Raw genomic sequence first — 20,691 nt, 5'->3', positions numbered from 1 at the left:
TCAGCACAGAACATGACATAGCACACTCTGGTGTCCTTGGTTGTCAAAGGCCATTTCCCACAGAGCTTCTAACCCAGGCTTGCTCTACAAGCAGTGAAAAGGGACAAATACAGACCAGAGAGGCAACATGCAGCTACTTGGTGGAAAGGAACTGAACAGCTGGGAGGGAGGGGCTGTACCAGTCTGCCACACACTGCCTCAGTGGACCATTTCTGAACACGGCTGTGCACCCATGTGCACACCCTCAGCCTCCTTGGCTCTGAGCATCCGTCACAAACCTCATCACCCATCCAGAGGGCAGATCCAGAAGACAGGAGGGCAAGGGCATAGCTGGGGGGACCCGAGGTCAATATTTCACAAGATTCCCCAATATCCCTAGAGGTGGTTGGAATGACCACAGCTTTGGAACTCAACCGGTTTCTGAATGTCTAAGTCATCCTCTGGTTTCCCTCATAAGGAACCCAGAGCCAGAAGTGTATGAATTCCAAGTCTGAAAACAGTAATAATGTGGATTAAAAAGGGGGAAGCAATAGTAAAGAAAACGAGACCAAATATAACTGGCAGAGAAATTTCTGGCGGTGGGGGTGTGTGTGGGGGGCTGGGTAATGCCTCTTGGACACTTGACCCCACACTCCAGGATTTCACCCACTGAGTAGTTGACACTGCATGGACACTATTGCGGGGTCACTGGTTGCCAAGCAACGGGCTGCACCATCAATGGCCAGGGCCGAGCTGCCAGCATCAGGAGGTGGCAAAGGTGCAGTGAGGGGTCTCTGACTGCCCCTGCCCCCATCTCAGAAGCCCCAGAAAGCAAAGTGCTGGTCTTCACCTGTTCCCACCTAAGGCCCCGTGGCATCCTGGCAGAAGCCTCTGCATGGGTATGTGCTGAGGATGGGGTTCTGAAACCAAAGTAAGACCCTAAGCCCTATTACCTTGAGCTTGGTTCTAAAACCAAATGAAGAGATATTGCACCTTAAAACCTGTCTGCACTAAAAACTGCATTTAATCAGACAGAGGAAGGGCCTGGGGCGGGGTGGGGAGGTCAGGCAGGCCTCAGCTCTGCCCTCTGCCCCAAGCCCAATTTAAAATCTGTATCTTAGTGGGAAAGAGACCGCAGCTCGGGCACACGGAGGTGGTGAACGCACTGACCTTCACATGCAATTTCCTGGCCTTTCCTGCACGGAATAACTCAGACATTATATATAAATAGAGCAGTGAAACATTTACTTTTTTTCACCTAGACCTACAACATCAATACATATAAATAAATTCTAGTGTTTTCTGTTTTTATTGGGAAGGGGGAGGAGAGAAAATACAAGGGTAGAGGAAAGGGCTGGCGAACAGGTGACCTTTTGTTTTTATTTTTTTCTCAAACAGGAAGCACTGTCTTGCTGAGGGCAGGTCCACCTGAAGGGTACACCTTGCGTTTCCAATAGCATCCAGGGCTGCTCTGCCGGAATGCAAAGTGAGAAAACCTTTTCCTTCCTTCTGACATACAACATGCACCGCTACTAGGTGTGCGGGCCTGGCGGTGTTTCTGAGTGTGCAGGCAGCGGGGAATGTGTGTGGCTCCCACAGGGGCAGCTGGGCAGGGGAGGCAGGTGGCGGCAGAGGGGAGCGGCGGGCAGGGCAGCCGGTCACAGGGACAGTGGTCGCACACTGGCAGGGAAGAGAAAGCAGATGAGCACACTGGGCAGGCGAGAGTGGGCAACTCGTCGAGAGAGCAGCCCTCGGAGAAGGGACCGCAGAATCGAGATTCAGGCATGGAGATGGCCAGCTGGCGGAAGCCCAGTCTGAGGGCGGAGGCAGGAAGGGCAACACAAAGCTGTCAGGAAGCGCGAGAGCGTCTTCCAAGAATGCCGGCCCTGTCCAGAGGAGCCTCGCGTCAACCCACACTCTTGCTGGCGGGACGCACCCTGAGTCCTTAAAGCAGCAAAGGGCCCTGAGGCGCTGCTCCCTACCGGGTTCTAGGCTGGACACAGCGCTCAGGGCCATGGGGCGTCACACAGCAGCGGTGACCCGAGGCTGGACTCTGTGGGGCTCATCGCCGCTCACCTCCTGCTCGTCCTGAGCTAGGTCCTCCCTGTCGTGGAGGAACATGGCTGGCCAGTTAGTTACCCTGAAGAGCACGTACAAAACTTGACATTTCCTTTCCCCTCTCCTTGGAATGGCAAAATCGGGGGTGATTTCCTTTTAGGTCTTATTTTTAAAAAGAAAGAACAAAAACCCAGCATGAGGTGGCTCACACAAACATCCTGCTGGCAGCGTCCCTACACGCTTTTTCCCGAGGCTGCCCACGGCTGCGGTGGAACAAGGATCAGACCCGCAACCCACCCTCCCCCCGGAGCCCGCCCCAGCTGTCCGGGAGGACGGCCGCCCACAGCCCAGCTCAGGCCACTGTGCCCCACCACCCGGGTGTGTGGCTGGGAGCCGGGCCAAGGAGAAAAAGCTCGCGCAGCAGCCTTGCGGGCCACAGACCCCAGCAGGTGGCCAGCCGCGCGGCCCTGACCCCACGTGAGGGAGCCTCGCGGCTTCCAGGGGCCAGCTGTGTGAAAGGTGGTGGTGGGACAGGAGGACCCAGACAAGAAAGAGGCTCAGGAGGAAAGGAGGAGGGCATGTTATGGAAGGCTTCCAGGAAGGGCATGCGGGTCCGATGACAGCCCCGGGAAACACCAGTGACTCTACATCTCTGTGATTTACCTCAGCTGCCCCATGCTCGCATGTCCACTGGCTTTAGAAGAGTCCAGGACAGAAACCGCGTGTCACGATTACGCTAAAAATGCGATCGGCTTCACTGGGCTGCCCCGAAGCTCCAGCGACCGACCATCAGGCCAGGCGCTAGAACCCCCCCCCCCCCCCCCCCGCAAAACACCAGCCTAACCTGCCCCTCTCCCTCGCTGCCCCTGAACACGGAGCCGCCCGCCGGCGTGCCCACGGTTTCTGCGAGAACCGGTACCGGTTAACCCGCTGAGGGAGTGCAGGGGGCGGGGGCACATCTGCCCGAAAGTCCTGCGTTAAGGAATCACAGGGACAGCCCGGCGGCAGCCCTGGAGAGAGGGGGAAGTGTGGTACTGGGACGGAGGAGGGGAGGAGACGATGGCGAGTGTATAAAAGTTCAGCTATGCACACATAGCTTCTGTTTTTCTTTTCCTTTCTCCTTTGTAAAAACTTAGCTGCTTTTTAAAACAAAAAGCCTCGAACTGAAACGGCCCTGCTGTCAAACCACTACGCCTGGGGCCTGGGGTGCTGGGTGGGGGGCAGGGAGAGAGAGGGAGGGACAGGGTCATCTGTACTGCACAAAGGCTCGAGTCACTCCACGGTCACTGTGGACAGGAGGCGGGGAAGACACGGGGACGGGGTCGTTTGCTTGTTTGCTTCGTAGTAAAGCGAGCAGGTCAATGCCACATCCACGGGGGCAAGCTGGCTGGACACAGAGCTTTCGGGAGTGGAGAAGGGAAGGGAGGTCTCTCAGTCTGGGCCAGGTGGTTGGACAGTGGATCTGGTGAGGTGTCCGAGATGTCCGCGAGTCTGGCTGTGTCCAGGCCGAGCGGCGGCCCTGTCCTCAAGGTGGGGGGGCGAGGCGTGGCCAAGCACCTTCAGGCCTTGCTCTCCTCCACTTTGACTGCCCGAGGCTTGATTGCTCCAGTTCGCTTCATCTGGGAGGCGGCTGAGGGGGCCTCCTGCAGTTTCACGCTTCCCAGGCTGGGTTTTTCATCCACTCGTTGTTTGGCCTTTGGACAGATGAATGGGGACAAAGACAGTGACCCTTATGCAGAAACATCTGGCTGGATACATAACTCCCACTGGCCCCTGCCTGCTTCTGAGTCACAGAAAAGAGCTACCCTAAGAAGCCCATTCCTTTGGTGGAAGGCTCAGACTCGGAAGGACACGGGCAGACACTGCTCTCTCCCCTCCCAAGAGTGATGAGGGTAGTGATTCAGGGAGGCAAGAAGGTGCTGGGCCCTCTAGGAACCATTCTGCAATGGCCATGGGCCTGTGCAGCAGGTGCACATCCAAGGCTGACTTGGAAGGACCTCCTCAAATCAGTGCATCCCGTGCCCCAAGGGTAAAAAGCCCTTGAGCAGATCCAAGTGCACCGCAGGAGTCGGAACTCCCAAATGCCTGCAGAGGGGCACAGGGCCAGCACGTGGACTTGGTCCTCCCTGGTCTTCAACACCCACCCCCCCAACTCCTGCTCTCCGGAAACGTCTCCCCTGGACCCTCGTTTGGCCTCGAGATTCCCATCAGGGTCCCATGAACCTGCAGCTCTGTGGCCAGCCTCGACTCTGCCCCCCACCAGGGTGTGACCTCTGCAAGAAAGCTTTAGCAGCTCAGTCCAAGCAATTCAAGGAGCGACCCTCCAGGGAACCAAGTTAGGAGGAGTGAAATGAGCGATCAAACTTCCGCCTCCATCAGCCAGGAATGCGGTTTTATTAAAAAGCCACGCCTGACGGGTGTGAGCTCTGGACCCCATCGCATTTTAGAGCAGCGGCTGAGAACAGTGCCTGAAGGCAAAGACACTGAGAAACCCCTTTTGTTACAAAATGGGAAAGCCTCATTCCACTGGTACTCCCACCCAGCCAAGACAGAGACGAGACACAGCACTTACTAGAGCTAACACACGCACGCACACACGCGCGGCTTCTAGAGCTGACCCACAGACCTAACCGAGTCCCCGCGCCTTCACAGCCCAAATCGCTATGGAGGGAGGTCCACCTTCTGGCGCCACCTCCTCAGAGGAATCCGCATCCTCCCTTCTCTGCAGGACAAGGAAGGATCCAGACGCCCATCAAGAGGAGAAATGCCTTCGCCAGGAGGGACTCGGGCTGCCGGCTCCCGGCGCCACGCTCTAAGCGCTAGGGCTCGTCTCTCTTTTTAAGAGGAGCACTCAAATGGTTGGACAGTCCCTTCTCTTTTGGCGCTTGGAGACGGGCCTAAGTGTCCAGGGCTGGAGGGTCTGCAAAGCCATCTTCTACCTGTTGAACGTAGTGTCCCTGCACAGAGCCCATGTTAACTGCTGATCCAGAGGGCTTCCCACTGGGGCTAGCAGAGCTAGGCCTGAAAAAACCAAAGGCAGGGGGTGAGAACACACGCGTCGCCAGAGAAACCGAGTCAAGCCTAGCATGTGGCACGGCCCTGGCTCGGGCAGCGCCCTCTCAGACGGAGGAAAGCCAAGACCTCAGCCAGCCAGAGGGCAGAGGGTACCAGAGCAGCTCGCAGAGACGCACCCGAGGGTGCGGGGGCTGAGGGCACGGGGGCCGAGGCCCCAGCTGCGGGCAGCACTGACCGGACAGGTAGATGGCCACTGACCGTCTCTCAGGGTCTGGACCAACAGAATTCTGTGACCCAAATGGTCTCTGAAGCTGATTTCAGAATGGGGCCAAGTTTATTCCTACTTTTCACTCTTTTAGGCAGTGTGTATGTATATATGTGTGGGTGTGGGTGTGGGGGTGCGGTGAGTAGAAAGAGAAACCCAAAGCAACAAAAATCTTTTGGAACATCTTTCTGAACGTGTTCCGTTGACCGGACAACCGTTCTCCTGGATGCTGACTAGGGCTCCGAGTCCCAACAAGTGCTGTGCACAGCAGAGTTCATCAGGACCCTTGACAGCGGGGGCGCCCAGACCCTGTGCCGAGGGCCACGAGCCCCAGGTGTCTGACCAGGGAACCCTTTTTTGGCAGGGCATGCCTCAGAAGCCCCGTTTCCAGAAAATGTGGAAAACACCAGTCTATAAAACACCAATTTTCCCTACCCTGCTACAGCACCGACAAAACAAAGGCCATTTGTGAGAGCTTCTACCTTCTACATGTTCTCCAAAGGGCCCGATGCTGTTCTCCTACGCTAAGCAGACACGGGCAGGTCTTGCTCTGTGAGCCTGGGTTTGCCTCTGGGACCCAACGCTGCTCAGTGCCACCCACGGTGGCGGGGGCGGGGAACGCGGCAGCATCTACGTATCCACGGAGCTGCCTTCCTTGCTCGAGATTATACTCATCGTTCTGTGTTGCTGTCTGTCCGTGGTTTTCCGAAATTCTATTGTTTTGGTTTATGTCAAAAAGATGGAACACAAAACAAACCAATAAACAAAAATAAATGAAGCCAAGAGGGTGACGTAAGAACAGAAAAGATGATGGAATGGGGCAAAGGTCCCACAGACGCCTTTCTCTGGAAATGCAGGTGGAGCGTGGAATGACGGGACAGACGGGAGGGACAAGGATGCAGCCTCGACTCTCCAAGAGCAAAGTGGCACAGCGTCCGCGGCAGCAAGACGAGATGGTGCTCTGATCTGCATTAGTGCTCCCCAATGGGAGGGCGGCTGTGCACCAACAGACGGACCTCGGGGCGCCCTGGCGCCCTGCTGCTAACCTCCCACAGAGCGCTGCAAGTCACGCACGTCTGTTCCACCTGCTCACAAGCAGGAGGGCACGCCAGGCATCCCCCGCATACAACAGAGCCGACCGCACCCACCTGCGAGCCCCCCGCCGAGCGTGCAGCCTCCCTCTCCTGGCACACTCCTCCTCGGGGCCCAACAGCTCAGCGGAACCAGAGGTACTTTAACTTTCTAGCATGATCAGTAATTCAACACCAGGCTCACCCAAAGCCACCCCCAGCTGAAGGCCCGGGGGGCAGTTACTGGAGGCAGAGACCGATACCGAGGACGCAGAGAAAAGGGGCCAGTCCACGCCATGAGAGGCACGGACGGCCCTGCAAGGCCAGCAGCCACAGGCCCTGGCGGGGCCAGGGGGCCAGTGCAGGGAACACCCAGCCCCGGGAAAGGAAAGTCTCCTTGCCTTCCAGGGAGTGCACTTTCCTAGCCAGTGAATCCTTTGGAAAACCTCATGAGAAAGCTGTGAATAGTCAGGCCAGGCTTTACACTATTAAAACGTCAGACGTTCCTTTTCCTACCTTTCCAGAAAGCTCTCCCAAACCAGAGCATTTTATCATGATGACTAAAAGCAAAACTACTCCGCCAGTTCCTGACTTCCCCGTGGCTGGCTAAGACACGCGTGTGTCCCAGCACTGTACTTCAAGGTGACACGGGGCCTCAAAGGGGAACCAGCCTCAACGCCCTTCCACAGCTCTCCCCCGGTGCCTAGGACTCTTCTGAACCACTCAGTCCCATCCAGACCAAGGACTCCGCGACGCAGCATCCGACCCCCAGGGCATTTCTTTACCTGTAAGTCTGCGGTGACGCCACGGAGCCTCCGGAAGAAACATTCTGTTTACTGTCGGCAAAGTGGAAGCCCTTCATCTCCATCTGAGAGGACTGAAGGCATCAAGAAGGAATGAGCGATCGTTTGAGGGCCCAGAGATGCCCGGCCCTCACCCATGCACAGCCAATGAGAATTCCCGGGGGAGAGAGGGATTGTCTAAAGGAACCCGTACTCCCCACCATCCCCCAGTCTGGGTTCAAGAGGCTTCTTCTTAGAACCAAGAACTGTCCCGTTTTTGTTTTCTTACAGGAGGGTGGCGAGAAAGGACTGTGCACCAGCAGGATGCCCCTCAGCAGAGCCTGGAGCCCAGTCCTAGACACGATCGGTGGGGACGTCTGGGATCAGTCTCTGAGACACCCCAGCGCAACTCCCCTGGCCCGTCAACCCCACACATCCTTCTGCTCTGAGTTTTGGCTCATGTCACTTGCTTACACAGGAACCAAGGGGGCCCCGCCATGGGGTTCCTAGAGGACTTTACCATGAGCAGGATACCAGTGGTCTGGTGAGGCCAAGAGCTCAAACCCCGACCTCTGGCACTGCCTGCCCCCAGAGTGCTTCCTGACTAGCTAGCAACGATTGTCCCCAGGACAGAGTGGGATGGAGTCCTCCTTACCTCTCTGCTGGTGTTAAGGACCGAAGGCTGGGAGCCGGGTGGAAGGATTCTTCGGGGGGCCCCGACCGAGAGGCTCTGCCCCTGCGGCAGCTGGATGGACTGTGGCAGAATTAGGGGCTGCTGCCCAGAGCCATACCGTGGCAGGGGGAGCTGGGAGCCCGGCAACGGCATTGTCAGCTGCTAGAGAACAGGGATAATCAAGACGAAGAATGGATGTTGGGGAGGAAGTCACAAACTACTGTTTACATGTGACCCCGAGAGCAAACACGTGTTATACATCAGGTTCTCATTTCCACAGAATTAAAGCACGGCCTCTGCACGGTAAGACAGGTTCAGGATTTCTGCTAGGGCGCAGCCTCAAAGGCAAGTGTGACCGCTGGAACCAGGCAGGTAGAGAAGACAAGCTCAGGACCGTGCCAGCCACAGACAGCAGATGCCTGTGAGGTGTTTCTGGGGGAGCATGGGATGTGAAGGGCTCCTCTCTGGGACTGCACAGGGCCATGTGCACCCCAGACGTTCTTGCTTCCAACCAGCAAAGGGTTACCGAGTGCATGTTATGTGCATCAGGGGCAAGCACGAGGACACAGTCAGACCCAGGGCACAGCGAGGACAGGGCCACACTGGATGCGGACCCAGCGTGGGGACTGCAGGCAGCAAAGCCCTATGCCTAGGGGCAGGAGGGCTTCTTAGGAAGGAATGGTCAACAAACCCCTAAAAGCAAATGTATTCGGCATCCCGGCTGCTATGTTGAGAACAGATACTGTACAGACGTGTATCTATGTACCCCTTTGGAAGGCACAAAAAGGCAAAACCCCTTTAACTGTTTTGCCTCTAAAGGTGATGGAAAACTCAGCTAGGTTCTGGGGTTCAGGGTCCCTGGAACTGGAGACTCTTGGAGGCTTCTGAAGGCTATTATGACAGCAGAAGGTGTGTGGGGCAGGGGTGGGGGGGGGCGTGGTGACAACGAGCTCTGCATGACTCCTTGTCAAGTCCAGCACCGCGTGGTGACAGGGAGGGGAGCCTGGAGACTCCGGACTGGGGCAGGGAGGCCACTTGTTGTCTCTCAGTCACTTTCCTCTTCATCCCCCTGCATTGAGTCCACGGTGGGGATCAGAAGGATCTATTGGAACTGCATCACGGAGACAGTGGCCGCCAGAGTCTCCAGAACCCCACTCCTCCTTGCACACGATAGGCTGCAGGAGGAACAGGAGGCCGGCGCCACGCTGCTGGAGCACCAGCTAAGGGTGGTGTGGCTACACTTGTGTTTCACAGGGCCCCCTGGCTGCTGTGTTGAGAACAAACGTTTGGGCCCAAGAAATGGCTGGATTCTGGTAATTTCCAAAGGTAGAGCCAAGAGCACCTGAGGGATCAGAGAGGGCGTGAGGGCAAGCGGGACCTACACAGACAAGACGGCCATAACGACTGGGCGAAAATCAGGCTTTGGATTTGATGCCTTTGCTATTATGTCTGAGACGCCGTAGGACTCCAGAGCAGAAGCGACAGGCAGCCCGTGGGCTGGAAAACATACACCTGGTGGGACTGGGAAGACCCATGTCACTGGGACTTAGAGCCACAGGGCAGAACAGAGACTGGAGGGCAGAGCCCAGGGTGCACGGGGAACCTGCAGAGCACGGAGGTGAGGAAGAGGGTTCCAGCAGGAACGCTGCCTGCGAACACGGTACGGCGGGGAGGTGTTGAGAGGAAAAAACCACCATCAGGAACTGACCAGTGTCCTTAGAAAAAATTTTATGGGGTTTTGTCTCTTTAACGAGGGAATAAGGGGAATAATAGGGTCGGCTGCGTGTAAACAGGAGCGAGGCCCCACAGCGCCTGAGGGAAGGAGCAGGAGCCTGGCTGAAGGGCCTCCCCCAGGCACTGCCAGGCCACCCCTGGGCCAGGAGACCCAGCAGGGGGCACTCTGTACAAGATCTCGTTTTGTCACTGCTTATATTTCTCTAGTGACACAGGAGGCAAGATGCCACATGGCGGCAGATGGAAGGCGGGGAGGAGAAGTCGCGAGTCTGAAACCCGCAGTGGGGGCAGGGGACCGACAGGCCAAGTGCAGGGACATGGACGCTCCCGAAGGTGGCTGTTGGTGCGTGGCGTGTGTAGCCCAAGCAGGTCTGGTTTTCCGCGGGTGCAGACGGCTGTGCAGACACAGGACTGGACTTTACCAAGATGAGAACACTGGAGGAGGACCGAGGGCAAAAGCAATGGCACAGCTCTGCTAAGCTGGGGAGGGAAGGATGTGAGCCCACTGGGGCACATGGTAAACAGGTGGCCAGAGCCTGGGTCGCTGGACGGGGAGAGCTAGAAGAGCAGAGCTGGTGACTGGCAGGACCCTTAAGCCTGAGATGACGGAAGAGGGACAGCTTCCGGCACTGACCAGCCCAGATGGACCGTGAACACAGTGAAGCACTGCTGGCAAGGGGACCGTGGAACAGAGACCAGGCAATCACCTACGCAGACATCAAAACCACGAGCGGCTAGATTAGGAGCCGTGCTGGAGAGACTCAAAGCCGCCCCATACTGCTGATGGTCATGGGACAGGAAGATGAGAAGCCAAACCCTGGATTCATCATGTGGACCCAGAGCCCCCCGGCGGCTAGTGGAGCAGTGCACAGTACAGGCTCCAGAGCTGGGGTTTTGGGGAGGAGGAGGGAGAGCAGCCTAGATGCATCACTGGGTACGCAAGAACAGCACCCCATCTCTAAGCCCCAGAGGAGGAGGGTGGAGAGAGGCCGTGGGAACAGCAGCACTCTGGGGGATAGATAGGAGACTGGACCGTTCCCACCAGCCAGAGGACCTGCCCCCAGTTCTAGCGGCCCAGGGACCAGTCACAAGGGTCACAAGCAGCAGACCACACCTCAAGAGGCAGACAAAAAGGAAAAACAGTCATGAAAGAAAGCGGCCTAGCGTTTTGAGCAGGAAGGACTGAATTCCTAACCTGTGGGAGCTGGGAGTCCAACAACTGGGAGGCGCCCAGGCCAGCAGCCTGACCCAGCTGGCCCTCATACACCAGGGCTTGGTTTCCACTCATGGGCTGGTAGGGGGAGCCGGACTGGGGCTTCACCATCTCTAAGGGCTGCATGCCAGGGAATGCCGAGTACGGAGGCTTCAAGGCTGTGCCTCCAGAGAGAATCATGGTGCTGGGCGGCGACAGGCTGGGATGCATGTACACCTGAGACCTGCAAAACCAGACACGTGCTGGGTCAGAGGCGGGAGCACGCCAGCAGACCTCAAGTAAGAGCACACATCACGCTCCCCACACCGTGTGTGCTGAGACCCACACTGCTGGCCTTACTGCCCGCCCCCACCCCGAATTTCTGACTTAGGAGATCTGGGACAGAGCCTGAGAACCTGCGTTTGTAACAGGCTCCTAGACGGGGATGTGCTGGTCTAGAAACCACAGTTTGAGCGTCTACACTGGAGTACATATCCAGGCTGTATAAGGCACGGGAAAACCTGGGTGACACCAAAGGCCCGGACTTCGGACACATGAGAAGAGCAGATCCAGGGTGGTGGCCGGTGGGAAGAAGGGAGGACAGGGAGAGGCTGGGAAGGGGTAGGATGACGTGGAAAGAAAAATTAAGCCCGGGGAGGACCATCAAGCCCATGCAGCTTGTGCAGCAGTCAGGAGTGACTCCAAAGTGACTGTGGTCACCCCCCCATCCACCCCAAAAGCAGAGAGGCGTGGATCAGCTGCACAACCAAGGGGGCGAGCCCACAGGCCGCGGGCGCAGACCTCCCAGGCTGCATCTCACCTGAAGGGCTGCAAGGAGCTGAAGATCTCCTGAGCCTGGGAGGCGGGCAGCCCGCCCCTCAGTCCCAGCTGGGCTGGAGCCTGCAGAGACGTGTGAAGGGAAAGCGGGATCTGCGGGGCGGCGGCAGCCTGCGGAGGGGAAGCCGGGCAGTAACCACGGGGCTCTCCGGGACGCTGCTCCAGTCCCCCCACCATGCCCCACCCCCCCACCACGCAGCAGCCGGAACACTGCCCCGAATGCACACTGGGCCGTGTTCCTCCAGTGCTTTCCTTGCTCTTGGGAAAAAGCAAACAATGGGTCGTAATCCCAAATGCTGGTATGTTCCTATGGTGGATTCTGTACAGCAGCGAGAATGAATCCTAGCTACAGGGACTGACAGCTGTGCATTTCGGATCCAACGGTGAGCAGGACATGCACACGAAGAGTGCGTGCAGTACGACCGGGTCACGCGAAGATCAACATCTTATAAAGCTAAACAGTGTGATATTTTAAAATGTTTTATCAAGAGGTTGGGATGGGCCAAGTCCTCTTTCCTCGGTCCCCAAATCTGCTTCTGCCCAAGGGAGCCACCATCCTGACACCTAGGTCCAGAGGGTGCTGGACCGTTAGAAGGCTCCGCAGCTTCAGGAGGGAGGATTCCAGAAATCCGCCCCTTGCGGCACAGAAAATATGCCCATCCTGCATGAAAACAAACGCCTGCACGTTTCTAAAACTACCTCTTTCTAACGAATCCATGCCTGGGACTCTAGGCCTTTCTTCTCTTCATCAGAAGGATACCTGATACCAAAGGATACCAAAGAGAATTCCATTTCAGCTAATTCCCCAGCTAGGACACAGGAAGAAGTCTGAAAGAGGGAAACGGAGAGTCTGGAGTGCAGAGCTCCATTCCTCTTCCCTGTCTCTCCTGTGTCCGTTCACTGACCATTTCCTGGCTGCTAGGACGGACGGGGAGCTGGGCATTACACGGGAGGGACGAGGAAGTAAGACAATGCACAAGTCAACACAGGAGGTCACTCCTCTGTGCACTGCTCCCCCGTCCCCCACGGAGCCACCTGGCTGGCCGCCCTCACCTGCTGGTAACTCTGCTGCTGAGGTATGGTCTGGGGAACCAGCCGGGGCTGACTTGCGAACATGTGGCCGTCCAGGTAGAGAGGCGGCAGGTGGCTGCCTGCGAACAGAAGCCCAGAGGAGACAGAACGGAGTCAAGCCTCACTGTTCCCGAATGTTCACGCGTGCCTGCCTTCCCAGGAAGGCGGCGGGAGGGTGTGTGTGCAGAGCCTGCTCAGCCCCGTACCGCTGGCCCCGTGCTCCAACAGCCCCACTCTGACTCACCTGCTGGGGAACATGGGCAGGTAGCAGCATCAGGGCCCAGTGTGGCAACGGGCTCCATCCCACCCTCACACCCAACCCTTGGCCAGTACTGTTGGGAATGGCCCCACTGCAGCAGAGATGGCCCGGGTCTCGGACCCTGGCTCTTCTCGCCCCCCACACCAAGCCCATAGTGGAGGGTCAGAAATGGTCTATAGGAATGGCATCACTGGGACTCTGGCAGCTGGGCCCTCAAAACCCCGCCCTGGCCCTCTGAATGCCAGCACCGTGGGGAAGCAGACTCCCACTCATTGAGGGCTTGACTGACACGGAGCACTTTCCAGCTATGACCTTGTCTCATCGGCTAACCGGCGGACAGCCAGTCTTCTCTCACAGACGAAGGGGCTGCAGTGCAGGGGGCTGAGCCCCTCATGAGCGGTGAGCCCCGTCTCCGCTTTCTCCCAGTCAGCTTCCCCGGGGGAGTGGAGCAGGGAAGCAGGACAAGCAAGTTATCTGCAGTGCTTGGGAAGCTATGACTTCCCGACTGCACACCAGCTCCTACTTCTGCACACTCCTTAATGCAAGCAATCCAAGCTTCTCTTGAGAATGAGGGGGACGACCGACCGAGCTGGTTCGGGCAGGGGCGGGTATGTGTGTGTGTGTGTCGGGGGGGCATACCTGGAAGAGAAGCTGAAGGCGCGACAGAGGCCACAGGCATGGGAGGCATGGAAACCCCACCGAAGGAGCTGTAGCTGACCCCGTTGGAGGCTCCCACAGATGATGGAGGTTGGATGCCTGAGCCCGTCCCGCTGGGAGAGCTCTGCTCTGGCAAACTGGGTGAGTTTTCCCAAGCCTTGCGTGCAGACTCCATCTGAAAAGCAAGGTGAGCGGAAGCATTACCACCAGGAAGGCAGTGGCTGGCACAAACGGAGGACGCGGGATGTCGGGTGGGGCTGCTCGCTCTGGCCTCTTCCCCAGCTAAGGCACCCAGGCAGTCCCCCCGTCGCTCTGTGCTGGTGTTACCTTCAGGGTGAGGTCCGCGGTGGGGAAGGACATCTGGGAGAGGCCGATGGCCCTCTGGATGTGATGGTCACGCCGGAGAATGGGGATACTCGGCGCCAAGCCCGCCTGGAGGGGAGGAGACCATGGAGTACTGACAGGCACAGAGGCAGAATGACAGCACAGCAAAGTGCACCTTCAGTTCGGGCCTCGTGTGCTCATGACCCTGAAACGAGGCTGCGAGCAACAAAGACCACAGCTGTCTCCTCCAGATAGCTGCCTTCACGGACTCCCGCAGCAGAATCCACGGAGAGCCACGTCCCCGCCCTCACCCCATGGCGCACAGAGGCACCAGAACCCAGCTTGGAGATCCGAGGTCCTGTCTTGGCCGCCCCACCCGAAAACTAAAGAGGTCCTTGTAACATTTCTTCGGATATGTGCTCAACAGACCTGACCACACATGCCCAGTGCCCGTAAACCTATTACAGGGGTTGTGAGAAATTGCTCAGAATAAAAATACCCCGGCACCATCACACATACGTAAGCACAGAATTTAGAAGATCAGAGAACTGCAAAGTGCCAAATAAACCAGACCTTGGGAATTACATTTTCCCATTTTAAGATCACAAAACCAGGGTGTGGAACATTTACACAACTTGCCCAAGGTCGTGCAACCAGTTAGAAAATGGGACACACCTCATACCCAGGTCAGGTGGCTGACCTCCAAACCTGATACTGGTCCCCTCCTCTGGCTTCACGCTGCCCTCCAGCCCCCCGAGAGGCTTGCTCCCTTCTTCCCAGGCCTGCCAGCACAGAGAACAACAGAGCTTGGGGGCAAAGCACACTCACGTTACTGGCCAAGGCATCCTGAAGTTTGACGACCGGATTCCCCGCAGGACCAGAGGCAGAGCCAGGCGGCAAGCTGAAATCAGAGTCCTGAGGAGGATGAAGAGCCCACTGAAATCATCCGGCCCGCCTTTCAGCAGAGGCACACATCAACTTGACCCACAGTCTCAGTGACTCAAAAAATCAACTGAGTAGCATTCACCAGACAGCACCCAAGAAAAGATGACACCCCCTGCCAGTCCCTCTGTGCCCCCTGCCTGTGCCCACGAGCCAACCCAATGGAGACAGTGAAGATAACCCATCTACTCAGCCTGAGAACCTGGCTGGTGCCAGAAGAATGATCTAGAAGGCAGCTCAGTAGTGCCTGCCACATCCAGCACACTGACAAGCTCCCCCAGAATACTGCTTAGCTCCCCCACCCCCTGCTCGTTCTCACTGACAACCCCATCTCAGCACCCTCCTCTCTCCCCAAGCATAAAAAGAAGGATGGGGGGCGGGAAGGAAACACAGCCTGGCCTTACTTTTGGATTGACTCCAAATTCAATGGGCGGCACCGGCAACACAGAGTCCACGTGAATCTCCACCCCGTTAACAGGCGGGACAACGGCCCCCTGCAGCCGGTCGGCCCCCTCCGAGCCCTTTCTGTTTTTCAGAGACCGCTCATTGCCGATGGGTCCCGGTCTGTGCTCCTTGCTCTGTGCTGACCCTTGTTCTGCATCCTTGATGGAAAACCAGGGACACTGAGAAACACAGATTGGAAGGACCCCAACCCTCAGCCCCTGAGCCCCAGGAAGAGGGGAGGAAGACAAAGGGTGACAGCCCCACCCGCCTTGGCCCAGGCCACTATGAATGGACGTCCAGCTTACCTTCGGCTCGGACTGCTTCTGAGCCTGCTCCTTGTGGCCGTCAGCCTTGGGCTCCAGGCCAGGCCCGCTCATGTCCTCCGGTTTCAGGGTGCCGTACGGGGAGCTGCGCTGGGAGGAGGTTGCAGACGACTCCCGAGACTCAGCGCTCAGGTCAACGCCGCTGTCCCCCTGGCTGCTCTTAAAACCCTGCTGTGCGAGGGACAAAATGGGTCAGGAGTCCTGACCCCCAAACTCCAGCGTGGGACCAGGAAGCAAGACCAAGCCCGTGGCTGAGACACACCCCCCAAGTACGCCTGTCCCAACCTCCACCCTGACCCACCAATGGTGGCCGACACCTGAAGACACGGCTGGAAGCACAAGCCGCACAGTGGGTGCCAGGGACACGGCTGCCGAACTCATCCCCTTGTGACCCAGGTCAGATAGACCGGCTGCCGCCACCAGCTCGCGGGAGAGGCCCCAGCTGCCCACCCTCTCAGGTTAATCCCCGCCCTCCCCTTCACACCAGGCCCTCACACAGATGAAAAGTCAAGACAGAAGTTGAGCGCCAAGCTGGGGCCTGTGGAAATGGCCCCGGCACCAGGCTCCGTGGCTGCGGTGAGCATGCAGGGGGCCCGAGCAGCGAGGCAGACACTCACCTCGGCAGAGCCAGGCTCGGCGCTGCTGAAGGCAGTGGCGGCTTTTGTCCAGGAGTCGTTGGTCGGGGCCTGAACAGGGAGGGCTGCCCGAGGGAGCAAGACAGAGCGTCAGGGCATCGCGGAGGAAGCCTGAGGCCAGAGCCACGAGCCTGGGTGCTGTTGACACACACCTGGGCCGCCACCCACCCTCCCTGCCCTGTCAGCGGCGTGCCGCAAAGACAGGACTCCCAGGACCTGGCGGCGGGCTTTACGCAACTTCCCAGCAAGCTCAGGCTCTCATAAACATGCTTCTTGTCCTCCATCAACGAGGTGCTCCGGCAGGCTGGCCGGCAGGTCTCACCCCATCTGGGAGGATTCTGCACCGCCGTCCCTGCGAAGCGCAGCTTTCTCTCGCTTAAGCCAAGGACGTGTTTCTACAAGCCGGCAGCCCTCACAAAAACTCAAGCCAGGATCACCCAACTCCTGCCAGCTCAAGGACCACTCCGAGAGTCCCACAGAAGCCACAGACCACAGAACCTGACACGATGCTTTCAGATCCAGCACCCACACCCCCCGCCCGTGAGCGGCCGGGGATGTGCTGGAGAGTCCTAGCAGCGAAGCCCCGAGAGCAGGGGCAGGGAGAGTCCAGCCCGCTCCGAGGGACGAGCTGGCAGGCATCTGCGGACATTCGGAGTGTGATAAACAACACTCACACGTGCAACCAAATCATCGGACAGCGACAGCTCAGAGATCGTTATACTTCCAATCAGAGCTTGGGTCTCTACCAATGGTGTGTGTGTGTGTGTGTGTGTGTGTGTGTGTGTTTAAGATTTGATTTATTTGAGAGAGGGAGCGACAAAGGGGGCGTGCGAGAGAGCACAAATCGGGGATGAGGGGTAGAGGGAAAAGCAGGCTCCCTGCTGGCAGGGAGCCCGGGGCAGGGCCCAATCCTGAACTTCAGGATCATGACCTAAGCCGAAGGCAGAAGCCTAATCCGCTCAGCCAGGCAGGCGCCTCTCTCTCCCAGTGTTGTTTTTCCAACATGTTGGAAGCAAGGTCACATGGTCAAACTCAAAGAATACCCAGAACCCAGAACTGTGGCTCTGGGGTCACGTCACTGCGCTCTGGAGACCTCGGCTACTCCGCAGAGCACACCAGAAACGAACAAGTTCCCTAAGCTCCCCTGCAAGGCACCATGTGTCCCCTTCTCTCCTTCGCCTGTGTACTCTGTAAGGCTCTGCCCAGAGAAGGTATTCAAGAAAAGCCTGCTTGACTGAAATGGTTTTATATTTTAAGATGAGAAGACCAGAAAAGGAGTACTGAATTAGAAATTTTTTTGTTTTTTAAAGTTCAGGGAAATAAATTTTCCAAGAAATCAGGTGCCCTCACTCTGTCTCGCTGAGAGGGCATCAGGAGAAACGGACAGAACCCCCCAGAGTCAGGGTTCAGGCCGGTTTGCAGCACAGACAGGCAAGCTTCGGACCCTCTCCGCCTCCCTAGCAGTCACCTGCGGCTCTTCCACAGGGGAGAAGAAAGGGTTAGGGTTAGCAGACAGAGACGGGGCTCTCGTCGTCCAGACCACTGGACACACGGAGGGGTGTGCTCCTGTCCCAAATTTCAGGCAGGGAGCAGCTACTTTTGTCCAGGGGCTGCACCAGTGGGTGGGGCTGCGATGGCATGGGACACTGGGGCTCTGGAGAGGAGGCAGGGAACCCGGAAAGCCGCATGGGCATTCACAGCCCCAAAGCAGGATGCTCCCAAGAAAGGACCCGGGGCCCAGAGGACAGCCCTGAGCCAAGCTGCTGGGCCCAAGCGCCCAACTCTTACCCTGGCTGCTGCTCTCCCAAATCTCGGTGCCCAGGCTACTGCTGGGCACGGTCACGTCACTCTGCTCCAGGCACAAGTTGTTTTGCTTTTTAGCAAACCGGGGAGGAATACGGGAGGAAAGACCTCGCCCCTTGACGGGCATCTGAGGAGAAAAAGGATGTGTCCAGCCTTGACGTGAAGCATAAAGAGCGACAATTTCTTCCCAGGGACAGCACCCTGGGCCCCCAACTGCCCCCACCAGAAACTGTTCCGGAGATGCTGGAATAGTTGCCTCCTGATGCTTCAAACACAGGTGAACGGCACTGCTAACCGAACCGCCCCAGAAGGGGCCACAGAGGCCGTATGCACAGGCCCTGACTGCATCTGAAGACAGGGTCCCCGAGCCTCATGATGCCCCAGGTGACAAATCTCATCCCACACAAGCCAGAGCAGTGGGAGGAGGGTGGGCTCAGAGGGACTGATGGAGGCCGGCGTCCTGCCCTTGTCACCAGGGACAAATCACCCTCTTGGAGAACAGGATACTACCACCTCCTCCCACAGGACAATGGGGGCCACGGAAGTACTCCCCCTTCCCCTCTTCTATCTTGGGCTTCATTCAGAACTCTCCTCCTCTGGCTCTGGGTTTCTCCGTCCCGGCCCACCAGCCCCCCGGCCCCCTTCACCTGCACGGCCTGCTCCTTCCTCCTCCTCTCTTCTTCCAGCAGGCGGCGCTGCTTCTTGGTGAGGACCTCGATGAAGCCTTCACCCGCCATGGGGCCCACTTCACTCTCCTCCCCAGGGCTGGACCCGCAGTTTTCAATGATGGAATCTGAACCCAGATTTCACAAGAAGGGATGGTTGTGTCCATTCATCAGCAGAAAGGATAACCCAGCCCTACCAGCTGCTGGACTCCCAGGACGGCTCGGCTCAGGAGGCCGGCAGAAGCCGGCTCCACGCCTCCGAGGACGAGCGGACGAGCGTGCTCGCAGGGTCTACGGAAATCCCGCTGGGATCGTTCCACCCTCCCCGCGACCCCTCGGCACGTGGTTATCCCAAACCAGAGACCTGAGGAGCACTACAGTTACGAAGACAATCTCTGGAAACAGAAACGCCAAACTCCCAGTTCTGCTCCCGGACAAACCCCTCAACCTCTCTGGGCCGCGGTTCCCCCTCTTTGAAACTGGGACACCGCGGGGAGGCTCTGGGCATCAGCAAGGCTGTGAGCAACGAGAGGGAGGAATCCTATCTGCTCTGCTCGCCCCCGCAGCCTTGGAACTTAGCCCGCCACCTGCCCGGAGACCACAGTGCTCAGAGGACGGGCAGCCCCCGCAGCCCCACGGAGGCCGCTGCTCTTCTTCCCCCTGAAGACGCGAGAGGACAGACTCACTTCCGTAGTTCAGGTCAAACTGTTTCATGGTCTCTCCCTGTTCACCCGCCCTCTGAACAGCCAGCTTGGCCTCCTTCTCTGCCTTCTCACAGGGGGCGTCGGGGGTGTCAGAAGTGGCATGGGCTGGTCGCTCCAGCGCGTAGTGGCCGCTCCCACCACCACCACCACCAAGACCTCCAGGCAAGGCCTCGTCTGGGGACCTGTAAAGGAAGGAGGAGCTCGTCAGCTCAGATGCGGTTGAAGGCTGGGAAGGAGGGAAAAGGAAACCCTGCACGTGCACACAGCACGCACACGGACACAGCGCCCTGACCTACAACATCCCGTGGTTCGGTCGAAGCTGCTCTCCGGCAGCCGTGTGTGGTGTGCAAGGCCCCGTGGCATCCCCCCCCGCCCACACCGCTTCAGCAGCTCTGCCTGCTCATGGAGAGCACCACTCCCCCTCCGCCCCTTCCGGGGCTCAGCACCTCTGTTCCTTCCCACTGTATGCCACACTCAGCGGGCCTGTGCAGAGGAGACAACGAAGGGCTTGCCCTGAGCAGAGCCACAGAACTTTCTGCCCCGGGCACTCAAGACTGGCCAGCAAGAAGCCAGACCTGGCCCTAGCACAAGGCTCTCGGCAGAAGTCAGAAGCAAAGCCAAGTCTTGGCATCTGGGGTGGGGACAGCGAGGCTGGGCAGACACCTGGAAGGACCAGCATTCTCAGAGGGCCCCTTCTCTGGGGCTCTGAGACAGCTCCACTCCAGGTTTCTGGCTCTGGATTCTAAGGAGGCCAGGAGGCAGGAAGCAGCCTTCCTCAGCCTGAGCTATGGCCTGCGTGTGGTCAGGAAATCAGGCTACCCAAGTGACTCCCTGCATGTGCTCTCCCCCTTTCCCAGATTCCAGGCAGCCTGTGGGCACTAAGCAGCCCCAGAGCACAGATCAACCCCTGAAACCCCCAGGTCCCATGAGAGATGCTCACAGCGCCTCGGACGCCTCACTCCCTGCTGCTATGGCCTGGCTCTTTCGACAAGGAGGCAGTTAAACCCCAAAGCGGGGCCGCATTTCCTCACTGTCGAGAAGCAGACTCGGGGCCAGAAGGCCAGAGGCCCCTGAGGCCACTGGGTGACAGCAGCCACAGGGCGGAGGGATCTGGGGGGCTGGCACCGTCCACGGGCAGCACTGCCTCAGTGGGGTGGCCACCACACAAGTACCACTGGGGTGGGGACTCTAAGTTCTGGTATCCAAGCCACGACAACAATGACAACCACACACGAGAGAAGCAGACAAGCAGTGCAGGA

General features: G+C 58.1%; 1 protein-coding gene and 1 non-coding gene across 13 annotated transcripts in view; both read right to left on the bottom strand.

Moving 5' to 3' along the window:
- Positions 1–1,201: 1,201 nt before the first annotated feature.
- The window catches only part of PRRC2B (proline rich coiled-coil 2B), an 89,354-nt gene continuing 69,864 nt past the window's right edge, over positions 1,202–20,691 (bottom strand). For 4 of the 12 annotated variants that reach the window (XM_047700643.1, XM_047700647.1, XM_047700644.1 and 1 more), the window contains 16 exons: positions 19,415–19,614; positions 18,711–18,856; positions 18,049–18,190; positions 16,243–16,325; positions 15,608–15,796; positions 15,263–15,460; positions 14,745–14,831; positions 13,920–14,024; positions 13,575–13,767; positions 12,659–12,756; positions 11,589–11,716; positions 10,772–11,012; positions 7,825–8,004; positions 7,173–7,264; positions 4,977–5,058; positions 1,202–3,731 (listed from right to left, as the gene is read on the bottom strand). In XM_047700643.1, the coding sequence (XP_047556599.1) occupies positions 3,597–3,731; positions 4,977–5,058; positions 7,173–7,264; positions 7,825–8,004; positions 10,772–11,012; positions 11,589–11,716; positions 12,659–12,756; positions 13,575–13,767; positions 13,920–14,024; positions 14,745–14,831; positions 15,263–15,460; positions 15,608–15,796; positions 16,243–16,325; positions 18,049–18,190; positions 18,711–18,856; positions 19,415–19,614 (2,299 nt within the window). In that variant the 3' untranslated portion in view covers positions 1,202–3,596. Of the gene's footprint in view, positions 3,732–4,976; positions 5,059–7,172; positions 7,265–7,824; positions 8,005–10,771; positions 11,013–11,588; positions 11,717–12,304; positions 12,366–12,658; positions 12,757–13,574; positions 13,768–13,919; positions 14,025–14,744; positions 14,832–15,262; positions 15,461–15,607; positions 15,797–16,242; positions 16,326–18,048; positions 18,191–18,710; positions 18,857–19,414; positions 19,615–20,691 lie in introns of those variants that run through there. The other 8 variants (XM_047700650.1, XM_047700655.1, XM_047700645.1 and 5 more) reach the window with 7 other exon arrangements.
- On the bottom strand, positions 8,884–8,967 carry LOC125084177 (small nucleolar RNA SNORD62). The gene has a single exon (XR_007122526.1). It is a non-coding gene; the product is annotated as a small nucleolar RNA SNORD62 (small nucleolar RNA).

The sequence above is a fragment of the Lutra lutra genome, chromosome 13 (assembly GCF_902655055.1).
Source record: "Lutra lutra chromosome 13, mLutLut1.2, whole genome shotgun sequence".
Classification (NCBI taxonomy): Eukaryota; Metazoa; Chordata; class Mammalia; order Carnivora; family Mustelidae; genus Lutra; species Lutra lutra.
The sequence above is the reverse complement of the archived record's forward strand: the minus strand, read 5'-3'. Positions and strand labels throughout refer to the sequence as shown.